The sequence below is a fragment of the Pangasianodon hypophthalmus genome, chromosome 24 (genome assembly GCF_027358585.1).
Source record: "Pangasianodon hypophthalmus isolate fPanHyp1 chromosome 24, fPanHyp1.pri, whole genome shotgun sequence".
Lineage (NCBI taxonomy): Eukaryota > Metazoa > Chordata > Actinopteri > Siluriformes > Pangasiidae > Pangasianodon > Pangasianodon hypophthalmus.
Window position 1 is genome coordinate 18,193,554 of NC_069733.1, and position 27,909 is coordinate 18,221,462.

A 27,909-nucleotide genomic window follows, 5' to 3' on the forward strand; every position below is an offset into this window, starting at 1 on the left:
ATGTGTGGCTGTAGCTGAGGCGCGGCAGTGGGCTGGTCCACAGAGGGATGCTCTGTCTCTCTCTCTCTCTCTCTCTCTCTCTCTCTCTCTCTCTTCTACATGACTAAAGCTTTTAGTGGTGAACCATTAACGGGAAGAGCCTCGGTTCTCATCGGAAGGAGGAAGAAAGGGGATTAGCTCCATCACCTGTGTTGTATAGTGTAGTGTAGTGTTGTGTTGTGTTTGTTTTGTGCTCTCGGCTGCAGGTGGGGCAGGAACACAAACACAAAGGCCAAGCCGGAGAGGATGCTGTAAGGTAAGATCCGGGATTTCTGGGCTGTTTCTGCTTCTCCAGCTGGAATAAAATCAGTCAGGAATACCCTGATGCCTCAGAGCTGCCAGTTTTTAGATGTAGTGATGATTATTCTCAGCTTAAATGGAGAGTGGATCTGTTTGGGCACGGCCTTGTTTTTCCTGTGGACTCTCTGGATATAAACAACAATTTGTCAAAAAATATTAACCAACATCGCCTATGTATATGTATAAGCATGTTTTATATTCGTATATTCGTTATAGTCTTTTATTTTTGTATATTATCCATAAAACCGGTGCTTAAACAGGCTATAGATGCATTTTAGCTGCCATTAAGGGCACTACAGGGGCAATTTTAGGATGCTTGACTTGGACAGACCCTGATAGCTGGTATTGCTTCATAACATCTATAATGGGCCTCGTCCCAAACCGAATATAGCCTACTATCCTCCCCTAGCCCCTTAACTAGCAGGGCGTACTAGTTAATACAGGCAGTGTGCGACTTCAGATCGTAACCATGGTGACCCAGGAGATCTCGTCAAACCGCTGATGACGTAATATTTTGATAAGTGACTAACACAAACAAACAAACAAACAAAAAATACTATCTGATAGGTTACAGGATTGCGCGGTTTGGGACGTGGCCCTATAGTTTCAAGCATCTTCTGTGCTCATATATCGCCATTATACTGAATAAAAATCCGTTACTCCAGCGAGTTAACCGTTAGAATATATATATAATTTAAATTTTGCTCTAAGTCGCGCGCGCGTTGTGCGCGTTGTGCTGGTGCTGATGCTGGCATCAGCGCGCGCCCTAACAGTTGCTAGGCAGCAGCGCGTGGGCCACGAATCTTCCTCCATTAGCCGTATGCTAACCAAATTAGACCTAATAAGATATATATTTTTCAGTTTTATTTCTAACGTGTTTCATTTGTATATTTACTGATTTCATATTCCAGTATCGGCGTCCTTGCAGTGTGTACACTTAGAGGCCTATACCCTACTTAGTACACTGTAAAACACTGGCTAGTAGGCTAACTCTTTAACAGACTAGTGACGAGAAAACCGTTACAGTCAAACTGTGTGAATTAATTCACCGAATTGTCATGATAATTTGCATATCAAAGCGTGTTACATGAAGAACGAAGATTTTTCTGAAGACAGAATAGATAAATAAAATATAGAAAACAAAGTTTGGTCACGGCCTCACAAACAAACTACTTACGAATTTACAGAATTCTATCATTTCTATCAAGAACACGGACAAAATGAAGCAGCGCTAGTGAGGAGTCGGGAAATAGACACGAAGGAAACGATCATGGATGAAATAATTCATTTTTATTGCTGTATTTTTACCAATGAAGAACAGAGAAGTGTGTTGGCGAGACAAACAATGGTGTTGAGTGATTAGTCGTTGGGAACAATAGTGATCAGTGATTGGACACTGGGGACCATGGTGAGCAGTGGTTGGTCGCTGTGAACATTTCTGATCAGTGATTGGTCGTTGGGAACATTGTTGAGCAGTAATAGGTTATTGGGAACTTTGGTGATCAGTGATTGGTCATTGAGAACTTTGGTGATCAGTGATTGGTCGTTGGGAACAATGGTGATCAGTGATTGGATGCTGGGAACAGTGATGATCAGTGATCAGTTTTTGGGAACAATGGTGATCAATGATTGGTCATTGAGAACTTTGATGATCAGTGATTGATCATTGGGAACAGTGGTGATCAGTGGTTGGTCACTGGGAACATTCGTGTTCAGTGAATGGTCATTGGGAAACATTTTTGATCAGTGATTGGTTGCTGGGAACAGTGATAATCAGTGATTGGTTGTTGGAAACAATGGCGATCAGTGATTGGTCATTGGAAACTTTGGTTGTCAGTGGTTGGTCATTGGGAATAGTGATAATCAGTGATTGGTCATTGGGAACAATGCTGATCAGTGATTGGTCATTGAGAACTTTGATGATCGGTGATTGGTCATTGGGAACTTCAGTGATCAGTGATTGGTCATTGGGAACATTGGTGATCAGTGATTGGTCATTGGGAACATTGATGATCAGTGATTGGTCATTGGGAACATTGGTGATCAGTGATTGGTCGTTGGGAATATTGGTGATCAGTGATATTTTGGTCATGTCTGAGTCTAGACATAAGTAAACTCAGACTTTACCAGCACCACCATGAACTAGGGGTGTGGCCTATTGATTGACAAGCTGCCATAACCAATCAGTGTGCTCCTATATCTGAAACTTTTCCCACTTTCACATACTTGGAAACAAATGGAGAGAAACTGATTTTTTTTTAATAAAAAATAATTATTTACCAATAAAGTGAGAGTGACTCGTCACGTTTGCAGCTGCTAACCTCCAATCGATTGTGTATGTTCAGGAAATTAAACAATATAATGTTTATCGTCAGTTAAATAAGCGAGATGAAATTCTTAAAAGTTATGTCTTTTTTAAAACTGCTGCGCTCCACTTCGCTCCAGGGAAACGTAGTGAGAGTAATAGTATTAAAGAAACCTGACTCATGCAGAGAGATTTCCCTTTATTCGATTCCTTAAGTGCATGTAAACGAGCTGATCGAATTATTTCCAAAATCTGATTTTTTTTTTTTTTTTTTTTTTGCAGATTATTTTAAAGCCACTATTGCTGCTTTCAAGCCCTGCCCAAAAGTTAACACGTACGAGTTCGGAGGTCGTGGATACGACATGTGTATTCGAGTGGTTTTGATCGGAAAATGGACTGCGTGAGAAAACGTGTTTTTTTAACGTGTTATATTAACATGCAAGACTGTACCACATCGCATTCATATCTGCGGCCGCTCTGGCTTTTCGTTACTGACACGCCCACAACTCGGGGAAAAAGTCAGGGCTCATAGAAAAAATACGAGTTCCCGGGTTGTAATTACAACATTGCGGTGGCATTCCAGTGCGATTATCTAGTACTTACGATATTTCTGACACGGCTCGAAGGCAGCAGGCCGTGATGCCAGACGTAACAGCAGGAATTTTAGTTGCTTTTCACTCAGTGTCTAGTTATTTTCCTTTTACTTCGAGTTAGTTCGTTTGTTAACAATTGACCAGCTAATTGACTATAAACAAAACGTAAAACTTTTACATGACATTACATGAAAAATTTACATATTTGTCATTTAGAAATAATACCATAACTCTAAGGAAACCCAGAACCGCACACAATTCATTTTATAGTGCGATATTTTTTTAAAAATAAATCCCTCAACGTACTGCTTAGGATTGGTGTTCCAGTGATAGGCACAGAATACCCATAATGCAGTTTGTCATATGTACGGAGTAGGGAGCAGATCAATATTCCTGACACAAGACCAGAAACAAGTGAACATAGACAAACTATTTTTTTTTTATAGTAGTCTGGAATTTCCGTCCACAAATATGTAAATGTGCACAAACTGGTTTTTTTTCTGGTTTTCTAACACATTAGCAAAGGTGACCACTAGCTAAAGGGATGAAGCACGAGTACGCAGATCGAGTACCACTGGGATGTTACTTCAATCGTACGTCTTTTGTAGTATATACTGTATCTTTCACGTGAATATAGCGTACGTTTAAAGGGTCATAAAGAGCACCGACGTACCTTTAAAGTGACATGGAAAAGTACCATGGGATACCTTTATTTCTTAGATCATACTGTGATGTGGTGGCTATTAATTTCTCTCGTCTGTTTTGTTTCTGATGTTATTTTACACGAGACTCTGGTCTGTGAGGCACCGATTTTCTCCCAGATGCGTGTTTCTTTCTCTTTCTCTCTCTCCCTGAGCGAGACGCCCACGCTGTTTGTTAGTTTGTCCTCAGGGAGACGTGGTGTGGTGGGCGTGACTCTCCCCCAATCCCTGGGATACACAGAGATGAAGACGTGCATGTGTGTGTGTGTGTGTGTGTGTGTGTGTGTGTGTGTGTGGGTGTGTGTGTGTGAGAGAGACTGAGTCCCATCTGTCTCATTTTCTAAAGTCCGTGAGATGAATGTGTCACTTAACCAGTCAGAATTAAACGACTTGCTCAGTGGATTGTACTTTTTAACCTCCGCTGCTAATCAGTACGAACATCAGTCAATCTCAGCGTCTGTGAACAACACACGAATACTATACATGGTCAGATTTCCATACAAAAGCACGTATTAACTTTTAAAATAGCTATATTTAAAAAAAAAAAAAAAAAAAAAGGAAAGGATTATCAGTGGTTGTAGTCAGCTTTAGAATTACTGGCACTTTTTGTAAAAATGGGCAAAATTAGTTTTTTAGTTTAATCTCACACTTAAAATACGAATGTGATGAAAGCTTTAATCGATATTAATTTATTCTATAATGGAAAAACATCTTATCAAATATATATATATATATATATATATATATATATATATATATATATATATATATATATATATATATATAATGTGTGTGTGTATACTTAAACAAATTAAAAAGCAAAAATTGCAATTTTGTTCATGAGAATTTCTAGGTTTTGTTTAACAAATGTATACATTTCTGATAACAGTTTTATCTCTTTATTTAAAATTCCTTCAGTTTATGGTTAGATTTCTCTCTTATTTTTAGAGTTTTAGTGTGAGATTTGATTAATTATCTACAAAGAATTTGTATTTCATGTTGTACATATTGATACATTGAATATTGTACAACTATTAATTGTAATTATATAATTATAAAATAGTAAATATACAGTATATATATATATATATATATATATATATATGTGTGTGTGTGTGTGTGTGTGTACTGTATATTTCCATTTTTTTGTTTAAACCACTATTATATAGCTCTTTTCTAAGTATATAATTTAAACAAATAAATAAGTTGCAAGATTTAAAAATAAAAAAATAATGCTTTGTGACACGCTTTATAACAGAAGTTAATTAATTACATTTTAAAAATACTTTAAAATACTTTAAGGAGTAGAAGAAGAACTTTTTACCAATCTTTACCCAGGGTGCCAATAATTCTGCAGCCGAATGTAGACGCATTGTGATTTTCTCTTGAATGATTCAGCTCCAGATTGATGCCCAAAATGTGGCCCTTTGACTGATACAGGTTTATGCATGATTATTAATTTTTAAAAAATGTACTAAACATTTGTAGAAATGGATGAAAAATGATGATGTGATGTTTTAAAAGCAGAACATGGTCCTATTGGGAAGAAATCCTAACGCAAGCTCTAGAATAAGTATAAAAATAAAAATGCAGCTTTGAGAAGGCAGGTTTTATTTGGGTTGCAGTCTGTAGAGCTTTAAGGTGATTACAGTAGATCAGATCATCTTCATCGTCACTTATGCGATGATGCCTTCCCACTCTCGCTTCCTCGCTTCCTCTAAAAGCATTCCAGTCTCTCAGTGATGGAGAAAGCTCTCATATCCGGCCAATCAGATCCTTCCTTTTAGACAGATCGATACACGGCACGCTTTCCAGCTCCTGCTCTGCTTTCACAAACTGCTGTGTGGACAAACAGGAAGCACAAGCATGTGAAAAGTGTCAGACTTAAGCACGAGGGGGCGTGGCTCTGATTTAATGGCCCGCTGAGGGGCTCGACGAGCCGTAACGCAGCCCCTAAAGGGTTAAAGGGTAAAGCTGTACGTGCTGTCTGAGTGTCAGGCGCATCAGACTCACATAGGGGGCGTGGCCTAAAGTTTAAACGCGGAATCGTACATTAGACTCGTTTTTTATAAAACAGTAATATTGAGGTGAATGATTTCTTTTGAGGCGAGTGTGGGATCACACTAATGCTAAACTGGTAGCTATTAGCTTCCATTATTTGCTAAAGAACCGTTTTCAGACACCAAAACATCTGATTTTTGGCTTCACTGTTCCTTAAATTTGATCACCAGCTTAATCACCAGATCAACAGCAAACATTTCACTATATTGTTTAATCTTCTTCATTTATTTTTTTCTCCTTTTACACCTTAAATTTTTAGGATCATTTCAGAAAACTTCGATATGCAAATGAGAACGTCGTATGTGTCAGTTCCTCAACCAGTAATGATTTCACGTGCATTTTGATCACTTGCACGCAAACATAAATCATGCTAGGCTTAATAAGGCATTGTGATTGGTCAGAAGGTGTTGATTAATTGTCTATAACAGCAGCTCTGACAGTAGCTTATTGTTTCTATAGTAACAGCTCATTCACAGGGACTTGTACAGCGGACGCTCCACGTAAACGCATTTTTAAAAAATTGTGTAATCGTTTATATGTAAGGAGACGTTTATGGAAGGAGTCTCCAGTGTCAGCACTTTGTAAATGTTTTGTGACATCTTCAGGACGGAGGAGTTTCTCGGTAACATGATAAGCTGTGTAATTTTTTTGGTTATTGTTGGTATATGTACTTCGAGTGCTTATAGCGGATTTATTGTAATCTTTTCTCGACTTGAGCACCGTGAAAGAACCTGCTGCAGCTCCAGACGAGTTCTGGTCATGAAAGTTCATGAAAGTTCTCCTCAGAGAGAGTCGAGTGGTCAGAGCAGCTGATCTCCTCTACAGCAAAGACCCTCATCATCATCATCATCATCACCATCATCACCATCATTAGAGCAGACACAAATGGATCGTAATCTGATTAACAGTCACGTAATCAGAATCAGAGTAATCACAGTATTTAATAGGAGATTGCAGTTTTATCGCTTCCTTTATTATACAGTATTTCACATCAGAGAATCAGTTCATTTCTCATTTCCTAAATGGCCAAAAACTGATGAACTGCTGAATTCTTCTCTGTGCCTCAGGTTAATTTATTTATTTATATATACATTTTTATGTTTTCTTTATGAGCTTGTGTATAATTTCCCACATTAACCCTTTCCTGCCATATTCATAAACATATCCAGATTTTTTTTATTATTTAAATTTGCTGACATGAAATTTGACTTTCTATAAATAAGTTTAAAAAAGGCTAAAACATTATAACTGCAGTAAAAAATCTAATGTTTTTGACAAAAATTGTTAATATTTATAGAAAAAATATTTTGGAAAAAAATATAGCAATATTCTTGATATAAACAAAAAGCTCAGGCAATGGAGGTAAAAGGTTTTAAAAGTGTAAGTAATTCATTTAAGTCTGGCACAAAAATATTTGTAAATGCATTTATTTTATTTAATTGAGAAACTTCGTGCTGAGTAACGAGATCCTGGGTACATGCTGCGCTGATAACGACGGAAAGTCTAGAGAGCAGCTGCGTATAGTTAAAGAAAGTGATGCTCTTAAGTAGTTTAGAGGTGATTTACATCTTATATTTTCCTAAAATATTTTAAAAATAGAGCCTTAAAGGCTATAAGTGTGGACACTATGCATGAAAATCTATTCTCATGGTGAAGTCTGAAAGCTTTAATAACATTTAGGTTCTGAAAAAAGGTTCTTCTAGGGTTCTTTACAGGTTACGAGCTTCCACTAAAGGGTTCTACCTGGAACTGCGTCTGATCAGAAACCACTTTGTTGTCGGTTTCTACATTAATCCTTTAACTTTCTCTCAGAAGAACCGAAGAGCCCTTAAGAGTGCGCACTAATACATGTTAAAATACACCTCACTCTCATACATTATATATTATTATACAGAGTCTCTCAGCATTATGGGGTTAATGTACAGTATATATTTCTATTTTTACAGATGATAAATAATTCTACAAATAATTCTTCAAAGCGTGATGAGATGATACTCAGTAAAACATTCTTCTTTACTGAGATGATTTATTTTTCTCACATGGACTTTATTAGACTCCATGTGTACTATAAAATAATATATAATGTTTAATATTTAGGTATATTTTAATGTGTATTATTGTGCACGCTAATAAAATGCGAAAAGAACGATCAGAACTACGTTTATTTGTGTTCTGTAATGACAGACGACTTCACACTGAGGTTTTTGGTCTTGATTATTTAAAAGATTTCATTTTATCACAATTTTTCTGGTCTATATTTAAAATATAATTATTTTCTTACTGCACATTTGTTTTGTTTTATCGTTGTTATCGTTTTTTTTTTACTCTCAGAGTTCTACTGGTGTTTGAATATGCATTGAAAAAAAAAATGACCAGAAACAGTAAATATTTTATTCGTTTTAATTTTAAAGGAAATTATTAGCCGGCTGTAGTGAGTGATGTGACTGCGAACACGTCCCCATCTAACAGATCGTGCGATACATAAAGCTCTTTCAGACGCGAGATGTGAACCTTCTATATGATGTAATAAGGAAGGAATAACACGCGACAGACCGCGTGGTTAGATGATAATAATCCACGCTGCTTATACCACGGCGCTTTGTCATCAATAACAATGTTTAACTTATTATTAACACGCATTTAAGCTCTTTATAGTTACATTTAATGTTGTGGAATGTCCGTGAGACGATTTAGTTCCAGTTATCACTTACGTTATAGCTGCGATAAACAGTTGCTTACCTCTCTCTCTCTCTCTCTCTCTCTCTCTCTCTCTCTCTCTCTCTAGCTGGTTATTTTAGCGGAGAGCGTAAACTCCTCTGTACCGTAGACTTTCCTGTGCTGATCAACTTCACAGAGCGCCATGACTTTTACAAAGCGCTGACACTGGAGACTCCTTCCATAAATATTAAAATTTTAAAATCCGGTTATTATTCGTCTTAGGTTACGTGGAGCGTCTGCTGTTGAAGTCCCCGTGTATGAGCTGTTACTATAGAAACGATAACGTATTAGTACGAGCGCATTAATATAAACCTCGTTCATGGTACAGTCGGAAATACCTGTACTGTTAGATGAAAATTTTTAAAAAATGCAAATTATCTTCTGACCAATCAGATTCAAGCATTCACACGTGGTATAATTGTGGTATAATTATTTTTACTTCTTTTTTCTTTTCTTTTTTTTTTTGAACCTCATTACCACTGCATTTCCACCCAGTTTAAATCCTATATAAAACGACTCTTTTTTTTTTTTGTTTGTTTCTCCATTTTCTTCTTTCTTAAGCACATTCATGGAATATTTCTACTTGAGACATTATATTGTACGAAAGACATTATATTTGTGACTCTGCTCATTTCTCTTCACTACTATTAGTGAAGTTATTACAGGAAATTCAGTACTGTGTGAGTCGCGTAGAGTCAGAGTTTTCCTGTTAATGTGTTACTGAAGTAAACACGTCAAAAGAGACATAAATAAAAACACAGGGCTTGGAGAAAGTGTGAGTGCAGGTTGAAGACTGGCTGTCTGTAGTGTGTGTGTGTGTGTGTGTGTATTATATGTGTGTGTGTTTGTGTTGACTGTATTAGAGGTCGTTAGTGTAAGACTTTGGGTGTGTGGGTGAAAAGTCTTATCTCTTCTCCACAGAACTGACTGTAAAAGTGTGTGTGTGTGTGTGTGTGTGTGTGTGAGAGAGAGAGAGAGAGAGAGAGAGAGAGAGAGAGAGACCCTGTGAAATATGTTTTCAATTTTTCCCCAATAATCCATTTCACATTCTGAATTTTTAAAAAATTAGGAATTAAAGCTGAGATTAGCCAGTAATAAGGAGCTAATGTGCACACTCCTGCTGGAACACATTCATCAAAACACTGAATATGTTCTTAATGTTTGATAATAAACTGTTTATAAATAAGTAATATGTCATTTAATGATTGATGTTAATGATTAAGTAGTGATGAATTAGCAAATAATTATTGTCTGAAGTTTAAAATACATGATGTAAGGAATAAAACACGTAAAATAATCAGCGACAGGGGGGGTGTGATGAAGCGGAGTCACTGTCATGTTCTGAAGTGTTTTATTCCTCTTCTACCACAGCGGTTTGCCAAGAAGTGCAGGTTTTTAATTTATTAAAGAATGAAATATTGTACTTTTTATCCATTTATAGTTGCATTTAATGTTGTGGATGGTCCATTAGCAGCTATTCGCAGCTGTATTTTCCTCTGAGACAAAAAATTGCAGCTTGTTGTGTTACTGAGAAGCGTAAACTCCTCCGTCCTGAACATGTCAGAAAACTTAGTTACAGCATTACCTCTGACACTGGAGACTCCTTCCATAAATGATTAATACACGCCTCCTCACAAAATATCAACAATTACACACGTTTTTGTGGAGCGTCTGTCGTACATCATACACCCTGTGAATGAGCTGTTACTATAGAAACAGTAAGGTATTACAACGAGCGCTTTAATATAAACCTGCGCTACTGTCAGAGCTGCTGTTATAGAAAACTAATCAACACCTTCTGACCAATCAGAATCCTCAGTTCTGTGATTCCGCCCACAGTGGAGCGGTCAGTGTCTGTACAGTGAAATGATACCGCAGATCGTATCTCACTAACCACTAATCACTGATCTCTTCTTCTCTCTCTCTAGCTGTGTGCTCCGGCCCTGCACTGCATCCCTCCCTCCCTCTCTCTCTCTCTCTCTCTCTCTCTCTCTCTGTGTCTGTGAAAGAAGATGAGCACATCCCCCACTCCTAAAGGGACGCCGGTGCAGCACAGCCCGGTGGACGGCGAGTGTGTGGTGATGGACGCGGTTCAGTCCCCGCCGCAGCAGGTCACTCCGACCAGTGGCTCGAAGAATCGCATCTCCAACCTTCTGCAGAGCCCTGTGAGTGTGTGTGTGTGTGTGTGTGTGAGCGTGTGTGAGCGTGTGTGTGTGAGTGTATGTGTGTTTGTTAGGGTTTACAAAAAGTACTCTCTCTCTCTCTCTCTCTCTCACACACACACACACACACAGTGTCTCACGTGACATCCACAGTGAACTCTATCCTAATTTCACCCTTTAATTTTACCCTTTACTTTTCCCCATCTTTCTCTCCCTCTGTCTCTCTCCCTCTCTCTCTCTCTCTCTCTCTGTGTGTGTCTCCTTCCCCCTCATTAGGTTCCCAAAGATATGATTAGCTCTACAGCTTAGCCATAATCTGTCCCGAATCACCCTGTCACAGCTGCAGCTGCACACACACACACACACACACACACACACAAAGTGCATTAGAGAGAAATTGACAACAGAAGTGCATTAGTGAGAGCAACAGATAGAGAGAGAGAAAGACAGAGGGAGAGACAGAGAAAGACGTACAGATAGAGAGAGAGAGAAAAAGACAGAAGGAGCTCAGGAAAAGTGCACTAGAGATAGAAAATGTGTTAGAGAGTCTGTCAGACAGAAAGAGAGAGAAGTGAGACAGTGTGTGTGTGAGAGAGAGAGAGAGAGAGAGAGAGAGAGAGAGGGAGTTATGGAAGGTGAGATAATGACAGATAAAGGGAGAGAGAATGAGTATGTTTGAGAGAGTGTCGATGACAGATACAAAGAGAAACAGACAGTGAGACAGAGACAGTGAAAGAGAGAGAGACAAACAGTAAGAGAGAGAGTCAAAGATTGTGAGAGAGAGACAGTGAAAGAGAGAGACAGTGAAAGAGAGAGAGATTGAAAGAGAGACAGTGGGAGAGAGAGAGAGAGAGAGAGACAGACAGTAAGAGAGAGAGTCAAAGACTGTGAGAGAGAGAGACAGTGGGAGAGAGAGAGAGAGAGAGAGAGAGACAGTAAGAGAGAGTCAAAGACTGTGAGAGAGAGAGACAGTGGGAGAGAGAGAGAGAGAGAGAGAGAGACAGTAAGAGAGAGTCAAAGACTGTGAGAGAGAGAGACAGTGAAAGAGAGACAGTGAGAGAGAGAGAGAGAGAGACAGACAGTAAGAGAGAGAGTCAAAGACTGTGAGAGAGAGAGACAGTGGGAGAGAGAGAGAGAGAGAGAGAGAGAGACAGTAAGAGAGAGTCAAAGACTGTGAGAGAGAGAGACAGTGAAAGAGAGACAGTGGGAGAGAGAGAGAGAGAGTCAGTGGGAGGGAAAGTAGTGATACTATCAGCATGTTGGCGTAGTTGTCACTAGAGAGGAGAGAAGAAGAGAGAGAGAACTTTTATGTCCAGGAATCATTGCAGGCTCCACTGAGAGGTACAGAGAGAGAGACAGAGTGTGTGTGTGTGTGTGTGTGTGTGTGTGTGTGAAGAACTCGTAGCTGTACTTTATTAAAATAGTAAATTATTCGTGTAATTTTAGTTGTTGTTTTTTTTGTAGCCTATTTGCATTTCTGTTTATACACATGCCTGTGTGTGTGTGTGTGTGTGTGTGTGTGCAGTCGTTCCGTGAGGAGTTGGACATGCTGATTCAGGAGCAGATGAAGAAAGGCGGGAGCTCGTCCAGTCTGTGGGCTCTCAGGCAGATCGCTGACTTCATGGCCTCTCACGGCTCTCCTGCTACACTGCCCTCCTGTGAGCAAAACACACACACACACACACACACACACACAGTGAGTGTATATTTGAGTGGATGTTGTAACAGGGGTGTAAAAGTGAAGCCAAAATGTCTCTGAGGCCCTCTAGTGGCTGTCAGCAGTAGAGTTTTGAACTCCGCCCATTCCTGTGTTAGTGACCTGGAAAAGAGCCAAACTTCCATTTCAAGTAAATTATTTTTGGGAATAGTGTTCTGCCATTTAAAAAAAAAAAAAAAAAAAAGTTCAGTTGACCTTGATATCTCGCCCAGTCTTTTTCCTTACTGTAACTGTGTTTATAGCGATTATTTGTTGATAAATAAAAGGAGCGTGGTTGATGCGGTGATAAACAGCACACACGCTTTCCAGCACGCACGTGAAGCTCTGGACAGTTCAGTAGAAAATCCACGTCCTGTTCTGCTGTAAACTCTAACAGACCCTCAGCCGGAAGATCTTTACAGTTTTTATGGGGTGTTGTTCATTTTGATGTCTAACAAACCAGCGTGAGTGAACAAAGTGACTGGCAGCTAACACTAGCTAGCAGCTGACCTTAGCTAACCCTCGGAGTAGCTTGGTAAGGTTCGCGACCGACAGAACGAGTGGAGAATAATAGAGCACTTCTCCATTACAGATGTGTGACTTACTGTAGATTTTGGAGCTTGATGAAAATGATGGAGATGTTTTTTTTTCTCAAAAGCTCAGTTGTGTTGAGTGGAAATGTTGACTGCTGTTTATCAGTATATTTTCAGTTGGTACCTTACGTTAGCTACTTACATTATTTGACTACTGTAATGGATTAGCTCGTGTCAGCTAACAGGCAAATAGTAGTTCAGTCTGGACTCAAAGCTCTAAAATCTTTTCCTGACAGCAGGAAAATCAGTCCACCTGCGAAATAACATCAGTAACGTTGTACTTACATCCTCTCTCTCTCTCACACACACACTCTGTCTGTCTTTATCTCTGTCTCTCTCTCCAGCTATGACCATGGTGACCCCCATTAATGACCTGCATGGATGGGACACGGTTGCCATGGTGAAGGGGGAGCGGCTGATGCGCTGTAAGTTGGCGAGTGTTCACCGCCTGTTTGATCTGTACGGCTGGACTCAGCTCACTACGACCCGGCTCACGGTGCGCCCTACACCCTTAACACTACACCCTACACCCTAACCTCCAACACACTACACTCTACGACACACGACACATTACAAGCAACACCCTACACCCTATCCACTCATGATGCACCTACACCCTACACCCTACTCACTAACCCCCAACACACAGCACATTACAAACAACACTCTTTCCAATCATGATGCACCTACACACTACACCCTACTTACTAACACCCTACACAGCACACCTTACACCCTATTCACTCATGATGCACCTACACACTACCCCTTACCCCTCACAGTCACCACAGCCTGGCTCACAGTGAACCCTACACACTAAACCCTAGTCACTAACTCCCAACAACACAACACCCTACTCAGTAACACCCTACACACTCATGATGCACCTAAACACAACACCCTACACGCTCATGATGCGCCTACACACTACACCCTAACACCCAACACACTATCCACTCATGATGCGCCTACACACTACACCCCATCCACTCATGATGCGCCTACACACTACACCCTGTCCACTCATGATGCGCCTACACACTACACCCTAACACCCAACACACTATCCACTCATGATGCGCCTACACACTACACCCTAACACCCAACACACTATCCACTCATGATGCGCCTACACACTACACCCTAACACCCAACACACTATCCACTCATGATGCGCCTACACACTACACCCTAACACCCAACACACTATCCACTCATGATGCGCCTACACACTACACCCTAACACCCAACACACTATCCACTCATGATGCGCCTACACACTACACCCTAACACCCAACACACTATCCACTCATGATGCGCCTACACACTACACCCTAACACCCAACACACTATCCACTCATAATGCGCCTACACACTACACCCTAACACCCAACACACTATCCACTCATAATGCGCCTACACACTACACCCTAACACTCAACACACTAGACCCTGTCCACTCATGATGCGGCTACACACTACACCCTAACACCCAACACACTATCCACTCATGATGCGGCTACACACTACACCCTAACACCCAACACACTATCCACTCATGATGCGCCTACACACTACACCCTAACACCATCCACTCATGATGCGCCTACACACTACACCCTAACACTCAACACACTACACCCTGTCCACTCATGATGCGCCTACACACTACACCCTAACACCCAACACACTATCCACTCATGATGCGGCTACACACTACACCCTAACACCCAACACACTACACCCTGTCCACTCATGATGCGCCTACACACTACACCCTAACACCATCCACTCATGATGCGCCTACACACTACACCCTAACACTCAACACACTACACCCTGTCCACTCATGATGCGCCTACACACTACACCCTAACACTCAACACACTACACCCTGTCCACTCATGATGCGCCTACACACTACACCCTAACACCCAACACACTATCCACTCATGATGCGGCTACACACTACACCCTAACACCCAACACACTACACCCTGTCCACTCATGATGCGCCTACACACTACACCCTAACACCATCCACTCATGATGCGCCTACACACTACACCCTAACACTCAACACACTACACCCTGTCCACTCATGATGCGCCTACACACTACACCCTAACACTCAACACACTACACCCTGTCCACTCATGATGCGCCTACACACTACACCCTAACACCCAACACACTATCCACTCATGATGCGCCTACACACTACACCCTGTCCACTCATGATGCACCTACACCCTTTACCCCACTACACCTTAAACACTACGCAGTCACCACAGCCTGGCTCACAGTGAACCCTACACACTCATGATGCACCTAAACACAACACCCTACACACTCATGATGCACCTAAACACAACACCCTACACACTCATGAGGCACCTAAACACAACACCCTACTCAGTAACACCCTACACACTCATGATGCACCTACACACAACACCCTATCCACTCATGATGCCACTACACCCTTTACCCAACTACACCGTCACCACAGCCTGGCTCACAGTGAACCCTACACACTACACCCTATGCCCCATATTTTCCATTTACATTTATAGCAGACACACAGATGCCCTTATTCAGAGCAACTTACATTTATCTCATGTTGGTGCTGGGATATGAACTCATGACCTTCTGATCAGAAGCCCAATGCCGTAACCACTGAGCTATACACATTTACCACAGCTTAGCTCATGTCATATCTTAAAATATGCGTATATTCTGAGCCTTTTTCCTCCATCGAGTGACAGAATATAATAAGACAGCTATAATAAGCACTTGTTAATGACATGGTGTGTATAAGATTTCTCGATCTGTCTCTCTCTGTCTGTCTGTAGATGCGTATCAGTAAAGAGCAGGAGCACTTCCTGGTTCTACCTGACGGCCTGACCTATGGCGAGGTCACTGCCTCTAACCTGGTGAGAGTCTCAGCCTCTGTGTTCTGTACGACATGTCGGAGGTAATGATTATAGATCATAGAAATACCTCTGCCTCGTTCTACACAGCTGTCGTATTTTTAATATTTTATTCAGTCCATTTAATCACAGAGATTAATTTGAAATGTATTTTTAATATGAGGAGAAGTGGAGGATGAAATATGCATGAGCTCATTTATGAGACATATCTCCTGTACTATTAACTGTCCTGCTGTAATAGCTTCCAAAATTGAACTTGCTCTACACCCATAGCTATATTTGGATCGCTGGATGGTGTGTGTGTGTGTGTATGTGTGTGTGTGTGTATGTGTGTGTGTGTGTATGTGTGTGATTTCTCTCGTTCAGTGTATCACTGAATGTAGAGACATAATTAACTGAAAATTCAGAGGCCATGAAGTCGCAGTTATAGCGCAGCTGGTGTGTGTGATAGAAAGTGTGTGTGTGTGTGTGTGTGTGTGTGTATGTACTACACATAACACTATACACACTCTATAAATTATATTCACACACTAATGTAACTGATTACAGTGCACTGATGTGGACCATATTTAGGTTGTGGCCAAGGTGGAGCAAACAGGAAGCAAAACAGGAAATGTTGTTGTGTTTTGGACATGTGTCTCTGACTACTGTGTGTGTGTGTGTGTGTGTGTGTGTGTGTGCAGGTGAAGGTGAATATCCTGGGCGATGTGATCGAGCAGGGCAGCACTACATTAGGAGTGGACGTTTCTGCCTTCAGCCTGCACTCGGCCATTTACTCCGCCCGACCCGACGTCCGCTGCCTGCTACACCTCCACACCCCCGCTACAGCTGCTGTACGACACACACACACACACACACACACACACACACACACACACACACACACACACAAATAAACACATCTCAAAAAACTAAATCAGACTCAATCAGATGCAATCATTTACGTATACTCACAGCAACACACAGATAATGTAGTGTGTTTTCACTCTGTGTAGCATAAAGCTGCAGGATCTTCAGGTACATTAAAGGAAAAGCTTGTGTAGATGACTGACACTGAAATAACTGAATAAATCCTTTCCACTCTCAAGTTTTTAAAGGATTAGTTTGGCCAAAATTGAAATGTGCACAGTGTTTAGTTTTTCAGCTAAACCCTTTTTTTTTTTTTTTTTTTTTTTTTTTTTTTTACTCTGTGCTACTCCAGCAGTCTTTTACATTTATTACTCATCACACTGTACGCGATGATCCTGATAAAAACTTGGCAGAATTCTATAACAGACTGTGCGATCACGTGCATCCTTCATGTCAGATTGTATGACGAAGATCCTCGATGAAAGAAAGTGACTACGTTCTGCTGTACTGAGAGCTCAGCGATTCAGCACGGGTTTGCAGCTCTTCGACTGGAAAGCATGAAATAGTTTCACTTTGTCATAATAGTAAATAAATTTGATAAATAGAGAGATGGTAATTAGCCACCTAAACTACACACCTGGATGTAATTCATCCTCTACTTTTTCTCCTGTTGTGATAAAACCATGATGAGACGTTATAGAGACGTTCTCTCTGCTGCCACAATTCAACAAACCGCTTTTCTTTTGTTTAGGGTTTGTCATCGCCACTACTATGGCTACCAGTTTAGCATTACAGTGTTAGTGTGCTTTGGCATAAAAACCTTTCTAAAGACAGTTTTGATTTGTGAAAGTGTGAAAAAAACGTCATGTATCTTCAGGACCTGACTCGACTCGACTCGATCCTTCATCTTACTCCATTTAATCCAGGTGTCAGCCATGAAGTGCGGCCTCCTGCCGCTGTCCCATGAGGCTTTGCTGGTGGGCGAGGTGGCATATTACGACTACAACGGTGTGATGGAGGAGAAGGAGGACAGAGTGGACCTGCAGAAGAGTCTGGGGCCCACGTGCAAGGTGATAGAAACAACACTGAATCATCCTCATCATCATAATCACATGCACAGTCACAGACACACTGAATAATAATTTGTTTTATGTGAACAAAAAGGTTCTTGTCCTGAGGAACCACGGCTTCGTGGCTCTGGGAGAATCGGTGGAGGAGGCCTTCTACACCATCTACCACATCCAGACAGCCTGTCAGATACAGGTAGAAATGAGAATGAGGTGTGTGTATTGTGTGTAGAACTTCTGGTGTGAAGATCATGTGTACATCATGAAGACACGGTCGTCTCTGAGATTAATACTGAGACCGTGTATCCCACATCCGTAAATCTGATCCCATACGAACATTACTTTAGACTCTGTTCATGACAGACGTGTGTGAGGATAACAGAAATATACCATCTCTCAGGTTTCAGCGTTGTGCTGTGCTGGAGGAGAGGAGAACCTCATCATGCTGGACCGGAGCGCGCACAGACCGAACCCCGCCGGCACCGTGGGCTGGGCCGGATCCACGTTCGGACCCATGCACAAGACCCGACTCGGAGAGCACGAGTTCGAGGCGCTCATGAGGACCCTCGACAACCTGGTCAGAGACTGCAATTATTATTATTATTATTATTATTATTATTAGTCCTATTATTTAATTATCAGCAGTGATAACTTCCTGTAGAGCACTGACAATACTATAAAATTCATTTTAAAGCTACAGTGTGTAGGAATTTTTGTCAAAAATGAAAGAAAACAGCATTATTGAGAAAAAAGAATAAGTGGTAGCAGGTAGCGGATGTTCTTCTAGCAGCCCAGAAGGGGCTAGAATAGTGTTAACTTTATCACAAAATAATAATTAAATACATTCAGACAAGAAAATAGTAATATTAAAAAATTAAAATGGGTGCCTTGATGGGAGCGTTTCAGTGTTGTGTTGTGACCTGAGCTGAAAAGCGCTTTACCGTTTTCTCTCCCTGCGCGTGTTCAGGGTTACCGTACCGGATACGCCTACCGCTTCCCCGTCCTCCTGGAGCGCTCCAGGACGCGCAGAGAGGTGGAGGTTCCCGCCACCGTCACCTCCTTCAGCTTCGACGACGAGGGAAAACGAGTGCAAGTGCGACTTCAACCTCACGCTCACAAACAGCAGCTGGAGAAAACAAGATGGCTGAACACTCCTAACACTTACCAAAAGGTCAACCAGGACCAGGCGAGCCCCGGCCACCGCACCACGGTCAGAACAACACCCGCTTTCACAACGTTAAAGTGCCTTAATGCGGGATTTATCAGTGTTCACTAGGGCGGGCGATATGATAAAAAATATTACATCACCATACACGAAGAGTTTAAGGATACTTTTATTTAATGCTTATAATAATAAATTATTTAACACTAGAAAGGAGGGGAAAAAATCTTCATTACAAAATTTAACCTCAAATAAACTGCCTCCAATCAGAGTTGTTATTTAAAAAAACAACACACACCCATAATTAATACAAAAATGTAATAAAAATATATCACCATAACCCAGGCCTAGCGTTCACTTCCTGAAAGTTTACTCTTACCACCCTATCACTGATTATTTTCCTATAACAGCATGTCCTGAAGTTTATTCCTCTTATACCACAGCAGTTTATCAATTACATTTTTTATTTACTGAGTAAACATAACACTTTTTATCCGTATGTGGAACGTCTGCGAAACAAGTTAGTTCCTGTTCTCACTTAATTTATAGCAGCTATAAACAGCCGTTCCCTCACCAGCCTCTCTCTATCTCTTTCTCTCTCTCTCTCTCTCTCTCACACACACACACACTCTCTCTCACTCAAAAAGCGTAGCTTGTCATTTTACAGAGAGAGCGGAGAGCGTAAACTCCTCTGTCCTGAAGACTTTCCTGTGCTGATTAACTTCACAGAGCTCCGTGGCTGTTACAAAGCGCTTACACCCGAGACTCCTTCCATAAATGTTAAATAAATGTCTCCTAACAGAAAAAAACAGCAACACATCAACGATTAGTTTTTATCTTGTTTAACAACACCACGATTTTTTAATCTGTTTATTATCAGTCTTACATTATGTGAAGCGTCTGCCATACAAGTCCCTGTGTACGAGCTGTTACTATAGAAACGATAGCGTATCAGAACGAGCGCATTAATATAAACCTCGTTCATGTTACAGCCGGAAATACCTGTGCTGTTACCTGTGCTGTGCTGTTATACAAAAATAATGCACCAATCAGATTCGAGTATTCAGCAGCACTGGGGTGTAAAGAAAGTTAATCAACATCATCTGACCAATCAGAATCCAGAATTCAGCAGCGCTGTGGTGTAAAGGGGAACGGATATTCTGTGCCTACGCAGGCATTTTTTTCTTCTCTTGGAAATAAAATCGAAACGGTTACAAATGTTTACAGTCTGATTACTCTCTCGCCAGCGTTTACAGGCATCTCAGGTGCAAACATTTGATTAAGACTCGACTCAATATGCAGCATTTTGGAAGGGATTTATTTTGCCAAACTATATTAAGATGTAAAATTTATAACTGTGATCCATTTCAGTAATGATGAAGCTGAGCACTCATTGGAAATTTCTTCTTACTCTCTCTCTCTCTCTCTCTCTCTCTCCGTCCCTCTGCAATGCAGAGGAGATATTTCAGGATCATGAAACAGACTGCTGCAGTGTCTCTGCTGCCCTCTGGCTGATCCACTCTGTACCTGTTTTGTCGTTATGACTCCTCTAGCTCCCATATTCACCTCCGCATTATGTTTACTCATACTGTAAACCCCTCACCCTGTACACTCCGTGTCCTCTCGTCCTCAGTGGCTGCGGACCGATGAAGTAACCCAGAGCGGCGGCACAGCCATCAAGATCGAAAACCCCAACCAGTTCGTTCCTCTCTTCACCAACCCACAGGAGGTTCTGGAGACCAGAAATAAGGTACAGTGGCGTGAAAAAAAGTCAGAGCGATCCCTGTTTAAAACAGCCATCCCACTCTTCCCTTCACTTTTAATATTACTCATTACATCACTTCCTTCAACAGCAACCTTCAAAAAGGACAAAGTAAACAACAAGGTCCTTTAAGTGAGGAATAAAACACTCAGCGTCGTGCTGTTGTCGGAAAATAATCAGCGACAGGGTGGTGTGATGAAGCTGATTCTTTTCCTGTAACACTACATCATGAAGTGTTTTTTTCTTCCACAGCATTTTGCCAACAATTAAAAATTTTATTACTTAAAGAACAACATGTAATTTTTATCTGTTTATAGTTATTTTTAATGTTGTGGAAGTTAGTTCCTGTTTTCGCTTATGTTATAGCAGCTATAAACTTTCTGTCTCTCACCAGCCTCTCTCTTTTTTTCTGTGTTTTAAACTTAACTTAAGACTATAAAAAAACTTTATTGTCATGTTATCGAGAAACCGCAAGAAGTGTAAAATCCTCTGTCTTGAGGTCACAGCTTTACCTCTGATACTGGAGACTCCTTCCAGAAATGCTAAATTACAGAAAACTTCATCATATCAATGATTACACGGTTTTTTTAATCCGTTTATGTGACGTGTCTGATGTGCAAGTCCCTGTGAATGAGCTGTTACTATAGAAATGATAACATATTAGAACAAGCGCATTAACGTAAACCTGTGATTTGCAGCTGTTATGTAAAATAAATCAACACCTTCTGACCAATCAGATTGGAGAATTTGAGCAGTGCTGTGGTGTAATTCATAATTAATGCTCCTTGTAGAATTGGATAATAAGCCTATTATTAATAACTATTAATAACTGTTTTTTTTTCTCTCTATTTCAGATCCGAGAGCAGAACCGTCAGGACATGAAGACAGCAGGACCGCAGTCTCAGTTATTAGCCAGCGTGATCACAGAGAACAGTCCGCCGGTACAAAAACATCAAACACCACCACGATCATGACGTATGAGCCACACTGCAAAAGATGGCGTCTTAGCAAGAGAAAATATCTGAATATAGTCAAATTTATCTAGTATTTTCTATTATAGGATTCCAACAAACCAAATATAAGATTATTAAAACCTATTTCTAGACATTTGTACTAGTTCCAAGCTTGAAATATTCTTGTTCTTTCGGCAGATCATTTTGCTACTTTTAATGATTTATTTCTAGAAAGAAGCAAAATCATCTGCTGATTTTAGAATAAGAAAATGTAAAGTTTGAAATGAGTGAAATGTCTAGAAATGTAAAGTTTGAAATGTCTAGAAATAGGTTTAATAATCTTATATTTGGTTAACTGTAATCTTATAATAGGAAATCGGACTATATTCAAGATATTTTCACTTGGAACATGTTATTTTTTGCAGTGCATGGTTATGCAGATGTCTCTGTAGAAGCCATTAGGAGCCTAGGAGCAATTTAGAGTCACCTGTCCACCAATCAGTATGTTTATCAGAAGGTGGGAGGCAACCGGAGAAAGCGGAGAACCCACAGACACGGAGAGAACACGCACAGGGGCAGTTCTGAACTGTCAGTTCTGATATCAGAGCTCTGCGTGTATTTATTTCCAGATTTTGGCTGAGACAGACTTCTGTTACGTGTTAGCTCCATTAAAGTGATTAATTATACTCAGAGTGGCTTTACTATAGTTCAACAAACTTCCTTTAGCACGTGTCGGTGCATTTAGTCTCGACTTCACACTGTTCACGAACGATTTTCTGTCTTTTCAGCTTAGAGTGGTGACGTGCTGATCTCAGGCTAATCTCACGCTGAGGTTAACTCAATCAAGGATAGCGATCATTAAGACTGAATGACAGAGTGTGTTAATCATGTTCCAGCCTTTATTATTGTACCCGAGTCATTCACATCATCACTACACATACACATACACACACACACACACACACACCATCATCATCATCATCATCGCTGCAACAAAGTGGAATAATCTGGAAAAAAAAAAACAGATGACAAAAAACTAGATAAAGAATTTTTGCCAATAAACATCTTCAGGTCTGACATTTAAACGGATTGATGACTGTGTGTGTGTGTGTGTGTGTGTGTGTGTTTTGCATATGTGTCTCACAACAAAGTCTCCAGAGAAGGTGGAGCCCCCTTCGACCCCCGAGCCGGAACCACCGAACCCGTTCAACGAGCTGACGGATCAGGAGCTGGAAGAATATCGCAAAGAAGTCCAGCGCAAGCAGCTGGCCGTAGATGGTACGACCCTTACGCCACTAACGATTAATCACCCTCGACAAATCCTCTTCTCCTACAGTACGCCGCATGTCACACTTTATCAGCCAGACCCGTCACTGGTGCCTGAACCTGCGTTCCCACTAGCAAGCGACAAAGCATCAGACGAACGTTCGTTTGCGACACGGAGCCACAATTTCAGCGACACTCGAATAGAGATTTTCTCAGTAATATACACTATAAAGCAACAAATCCAATTGACTCCTCAGATGAAATGATTCCTCAGACTAATAATATGGCGCGTGTGGTCCGACATTTCTTCAGCTCCCTTTAATTATGACTTTAATTTCTACCTGCGATTAGTTCCCGTTTCCTGTTTAACAAACAAAAATGGAAGAAAAACTTATAAGCATGGTTTTATCTCATCTTGTCATATACGTCCTCTCATTAAAAGTGTATAGAGACATTACGAAGAAAAATAGCGTTTGGAAGGAAGTAGCAGAGATCGTTGGTGCTTCCAGTGAGTTCATGTAGCTAGTACAGTTAGCTTGCTTTGCTAATCTGATCTGACAGTGACCTTAGTACAAAGCCAAGCACGTAACGTAAATTAAAAAAAACATTTTCATGCTGATTTGTGCGTTATTTAATTTGTGTTTCGGTAGTTAACGACAACAGTAGCAGTTGTTACACGTCCACAAGCGACAGACTACAAGTGTTGCTTGCTGAACGTTGTTTCTTTGTAGCTAACAAGTAATGGAACCTTGTAGCTACCAGTTAGCGTAAATCACACACTCACATCGCATCATTCAGACACACTCTCGTCTATAAACATGGACGAAAACAGTCGTAGCTCCATCTTCAATCTGAAAAGGGGCATGGTCTAAAAGTTTGAAGGCGGAGTTAGAAGCAGTGTGGATGATAACAGAGTTCCAGTTTGATTTGTGTATATATTTTAATACATACAGTGCTGTGAAAAAGTAATTACCCCCTTCCTGATTTCTTTTATTGTTGCATATGTTTAATTGTTTCAGACCTTCAAACAAAATTTAATATAAGACAACCTGAGGAAACTTGAAATACTTTAGTTTTTAAATGATCGTTTCATTTATTGATGATAAAATGTTGTCCAACATCAACTGGCCCTGTGTGAAAAAGTAATCACCCCCTTAGTTGCACGATCAAACCATTAATGAAATTTAATTGATGATTGGTCACTGCTAGTACTGTTGAATCTAAACTTATCTAAATATGACTTAAACAGAAGCTTTTCCAGCACCTTTCGCACCGCGGGAACCTTTTCATAGTACCTGAACTAATTGTGGAACTACCCACTTTTTGGCGTTTTCGCACCTCCGGAACTGGGTGTGATTTTAGTACCGACTGCCTTTTTCGAGAACCAAATTAGCTCCTACTCCGGAGCAGCGTCTAACCAGCACAACTGGTACTATCCATGACGTAAGTAGACGTTGATTGGCCAAACGCGTAGGAAAACGCCCTCACCCGCCATGATTTAAAACGCAGTGTAAACATACTGTAGTGTCGACTTATTCCACAAGTATGGAGAACAGCGATAGATGGACGCAAGACACGACAAACACACAGCTCCGATCACAGCGTCCTCCATCCTCCGGTTGTTTACGTTGTTCTTCTTTGTTTCCGTTGTTGAACGCCGCGCACAAATGACGTCGCTGTCGACCGGCTTACGTCACTTCCTAGCGCCCGCTGTCGGTGCGAATGCAGCCCTTTAAACGGTACTGGGAAATAGTTCACGCAAAATCGCCCAGTACTTTAGTACCGTAAATTTAGCTCTGGAACTAAAGTGGTGCGAAAGGCCCTAATGTGACGTAGACTAAAAGGTCTCCATAAGCATGATCATTTAAAAATGGTGGTTTGTGTTTCCTCACATTCTCCTGATCTTATAAATAGATTTTGTATGAGGATCGGAAACCTAAAAATATGCAAAAATAGAGGAAATCAGGAGGCAGGCAAATATTTTTAAACAGCACTTTATACAAAAATACTGAGTACAAAGCTACCAAACTTCAGACATCAGACGTGTCTTAGCTGATCAGCTTCATCAGGTGAAAAATTGTGGAAATTGTGTATATTTAATGCTTGGCCAGATTATTACTTTTCCAACAGTGATAGATTTATGGATTAATTCTGTTACTGTTGAAATATATCTTATTAACGTTCCTGAATCATTAACTACTCTCTGATATTAAGATTAACAAGATGTTTGTCCACAATGTCACTAAACGTTCTTACTCAAAGCTCTGTCCTAACACACCCTCTGTCCTATCTCACTATTTTAACTCACTAATCACTCGTTTTTACGTCTCCTTCCTGCCTCGTGCTCTCTCCCGTCTCCTCCGTGTCAGGTGGGGAGGAGGTGATGAACGATACGGGGACTCCTCCCCCTGCTTCCTCTCCCACAAAAGTCCCCTCCCCCACCAAACCACCTGTCTCAGGTGAGCCCTCACACCACACCCTCACACCTCGCATGTTTTTAACACACTCACAGCATGTGCTTACTAATAACACTATGCATTAGGGCTTTCTAAATACCTCTGCTGAATTTGTTTCTCATTAATAGACATGTGGGCGGAGCTAGAAACAGTGCAGATCACTGATTGGTCAAGCATAATGGTCACAGAATTGTCCTCGTAATGCTTCTGGTTAGAACAGCATTTCTACCGGACAGTATCAATTTTATCTTCTGATTTAATGTTTGGAATTTTATTTTATTTATTTGCCCACAGTGATGTATTCAGATTTATTCTGTTGCTGATATTTACCTCAAACTTACATTTTATTCATGTTATCTCAAATGCCTTCTATATATATATATATATATATATATATGCTCACTACATAGAGTGTAACATCATGCTGTCGAATTTCTTGCACAATTTCTTGTTTGTTAATTTTTTTTTGTTAACTGTTTTTGGAACGCAAACGCATCAGGAAGAAGAGAAATACTTGTGTTTTTGGATCACATGCTCTGCGACTGTGTACCGATTTCATGTTTTGTCATGCTGTGAAATTTTTCGACTTCTTTTTTACTGATGAAATTCAAAACCGCTTCATCAACCAGACAAAAAGAACCACATTCATCTACATTTATGGCACTTGGTAGACGCCCTTATCCAGAGCGACTTACATTTATCTCATTTACACAACTGAGCAGTTGAGGGTTAAGGGCCTTGCTCAAGGGCCCAGCAGTGGCAGCGCTGGCGATTGAACTCATGACCTTCCGATCAGTAGTCTAACATCTTGACCACTGAGCTACCACTGCCCCTCAGCTAAGCACTTCCTGCATGATAAACTGGAACTGTAAGTTCTGTTCATTCCTGTTTTTGGGACATTTCTTCTTCTTTATAAATGTGCAGTGGAAAACTGCTCAAACACCATGACATATTTGTGAGCAAATTTCTTTCAAACCTATGAGTCAGTTTGTTGAGTATGAATCAGAGTGAAATTGATTGTTTTGGTTTGTTTGCTCTTTGGTTTGATTTCACACTGCACAGAATTAAATGAAGTGAAAAAACCCTTTGTGTAGACCTGATCATATCCTTGTAAAACACAGTGACGGAACAAAGTTAAGTAAATCGTTACCAGGTGTGAGCAGAAAATGCAAAAATGACCCGAGCACGGAGAATATCATGCTAAATAAATGATCAGATACTTATATAAATAACAGTTAGTGTTTCACAGCCAGCATTTTATTTCTCTCTCTCTCTCTCTCTCTCTCTTTTTAAGAACACATGGCATTCCTGCAGTACTACAGCTCTGTCCTTTGGTTCAGATTAGCAGCTTCAGCCAAAACAAAAAAAAAACACTGCAACCCAAAACACACAGCATGTTTGATCCACTTCCTGAAGTGAGTCGATTCAGTCAGATCACTTTCTCACTAGAGTTCACTCAGAAGCACACCTGACTGAAGAACCGCGCGGAGAACTTTGACGAACACACCAGGGTTCCGCTCAAACCCACTTAACACTGCAGATGTGCAAAAAAAAACCCAAAAAACACTCGTTTAACCCTTTAACCTCTTCTTCTGATTTCAGAGATAGACGGGAAAGCCATGGACGCGGTCCCGAACGGGAAGGAGGAGGACGAGAAGCAGCAGGAAGAGCTGGAGAAAGGATTGAAGGCTCTCTCCACCAGTGACACGTCAGAAAGTTCGGTGATCCCACCCACCGCCCCGCCCACCAAGACTGCGGGCACCACCCCCGAGGGCTCTCCCTCCAAGTCCCCGTTCAAGAAGAAGAAGAAGTTCAAAGCGCCGTCGTTCCTGAAGAAGAGCAAGAAGCAGAAGGAGAAGGCTGAGATTTGAGCTCACACACACACACACACACACACACACACACAGTAACACAAGCACTCGATTAACACTCAGTATGTATCCATCTGTTTGTCAATGAAGCATTTTCAGATGATTGTTTTATAACAAGCTAATTCTCATCATGATCTGACTAACCCCCGTAAAGAAAGCTCCGGAACGAGCTCTTCACACGCTTTTTAAAACCATATTACACTCGGCACGAGCGTTTTAGACCAGAACGTGGCATGAAGTCGGCACTTTCTTGATTCTGATTCTTCGCTGACGGTCATATTGCACATGTACTTGTATAATTCTCTGACGTGTAATCACGTGTCATCTTTCCCGACTCCGATCTGGCTTCCTGTTCACCTTTCACCTTTCACGTGGTTATGAATAGAATATATGAATAAAAAAAAAAAAAAAAAAACTCCC

General features: G+C 40.8%; 1 protein-coding gene across 3 annotated transcripts; it reads left to right on the forward strand.

Annotated features, from left to right (window-relative positions):
- Positions 1–21: 21 nt before the first annotated feature.
- On the forward strand, positions 22–27,909 carry add2 (adducin 2 (beta)). 3 transcript variants are annotated; one of them, XM_026931468.3, is made up of 15 exons: positions 22–295; positions 10,646–10,882; positions 12,405–12,537; positions 13,513–13,664; positions 16,026–16,106; positions 16,787–16,936; positions 17,879–18,022; positions 18,117–18,215; positions 18,420–18,596; positions 18,987–19,229; positions 20,815–20,931; positions 21,798–21,884; positions 23,048–23,174; positions 25,532–25,621; positions 27,221–27,909. In XM_026931468.3, exons 2-15 carry the CDS (start codon positions 10,730–10,732, stop codon positions 27,487–27,489), a joined length of 2,022 nt encoding a protein of 673 aa, XP_026787269.1. In that variant the 5' UTR covers positions 22–295; positions 10,646–10,729; the 3' UTR covers positions 27,490–27,909. The 3 variants fall into 3 exon arrangements, with proteins under 3 accessions (XP_026787269.1, XP_026787270.1, XP_026787271.1); XM_026931469.3 differs by lacking the exon at positions 25,532–25,621; XM_026931470.3 differs by lacking the exons at positions 22–295; positions 10,646–10,882 and adding an exon at positions 12,013–12,220.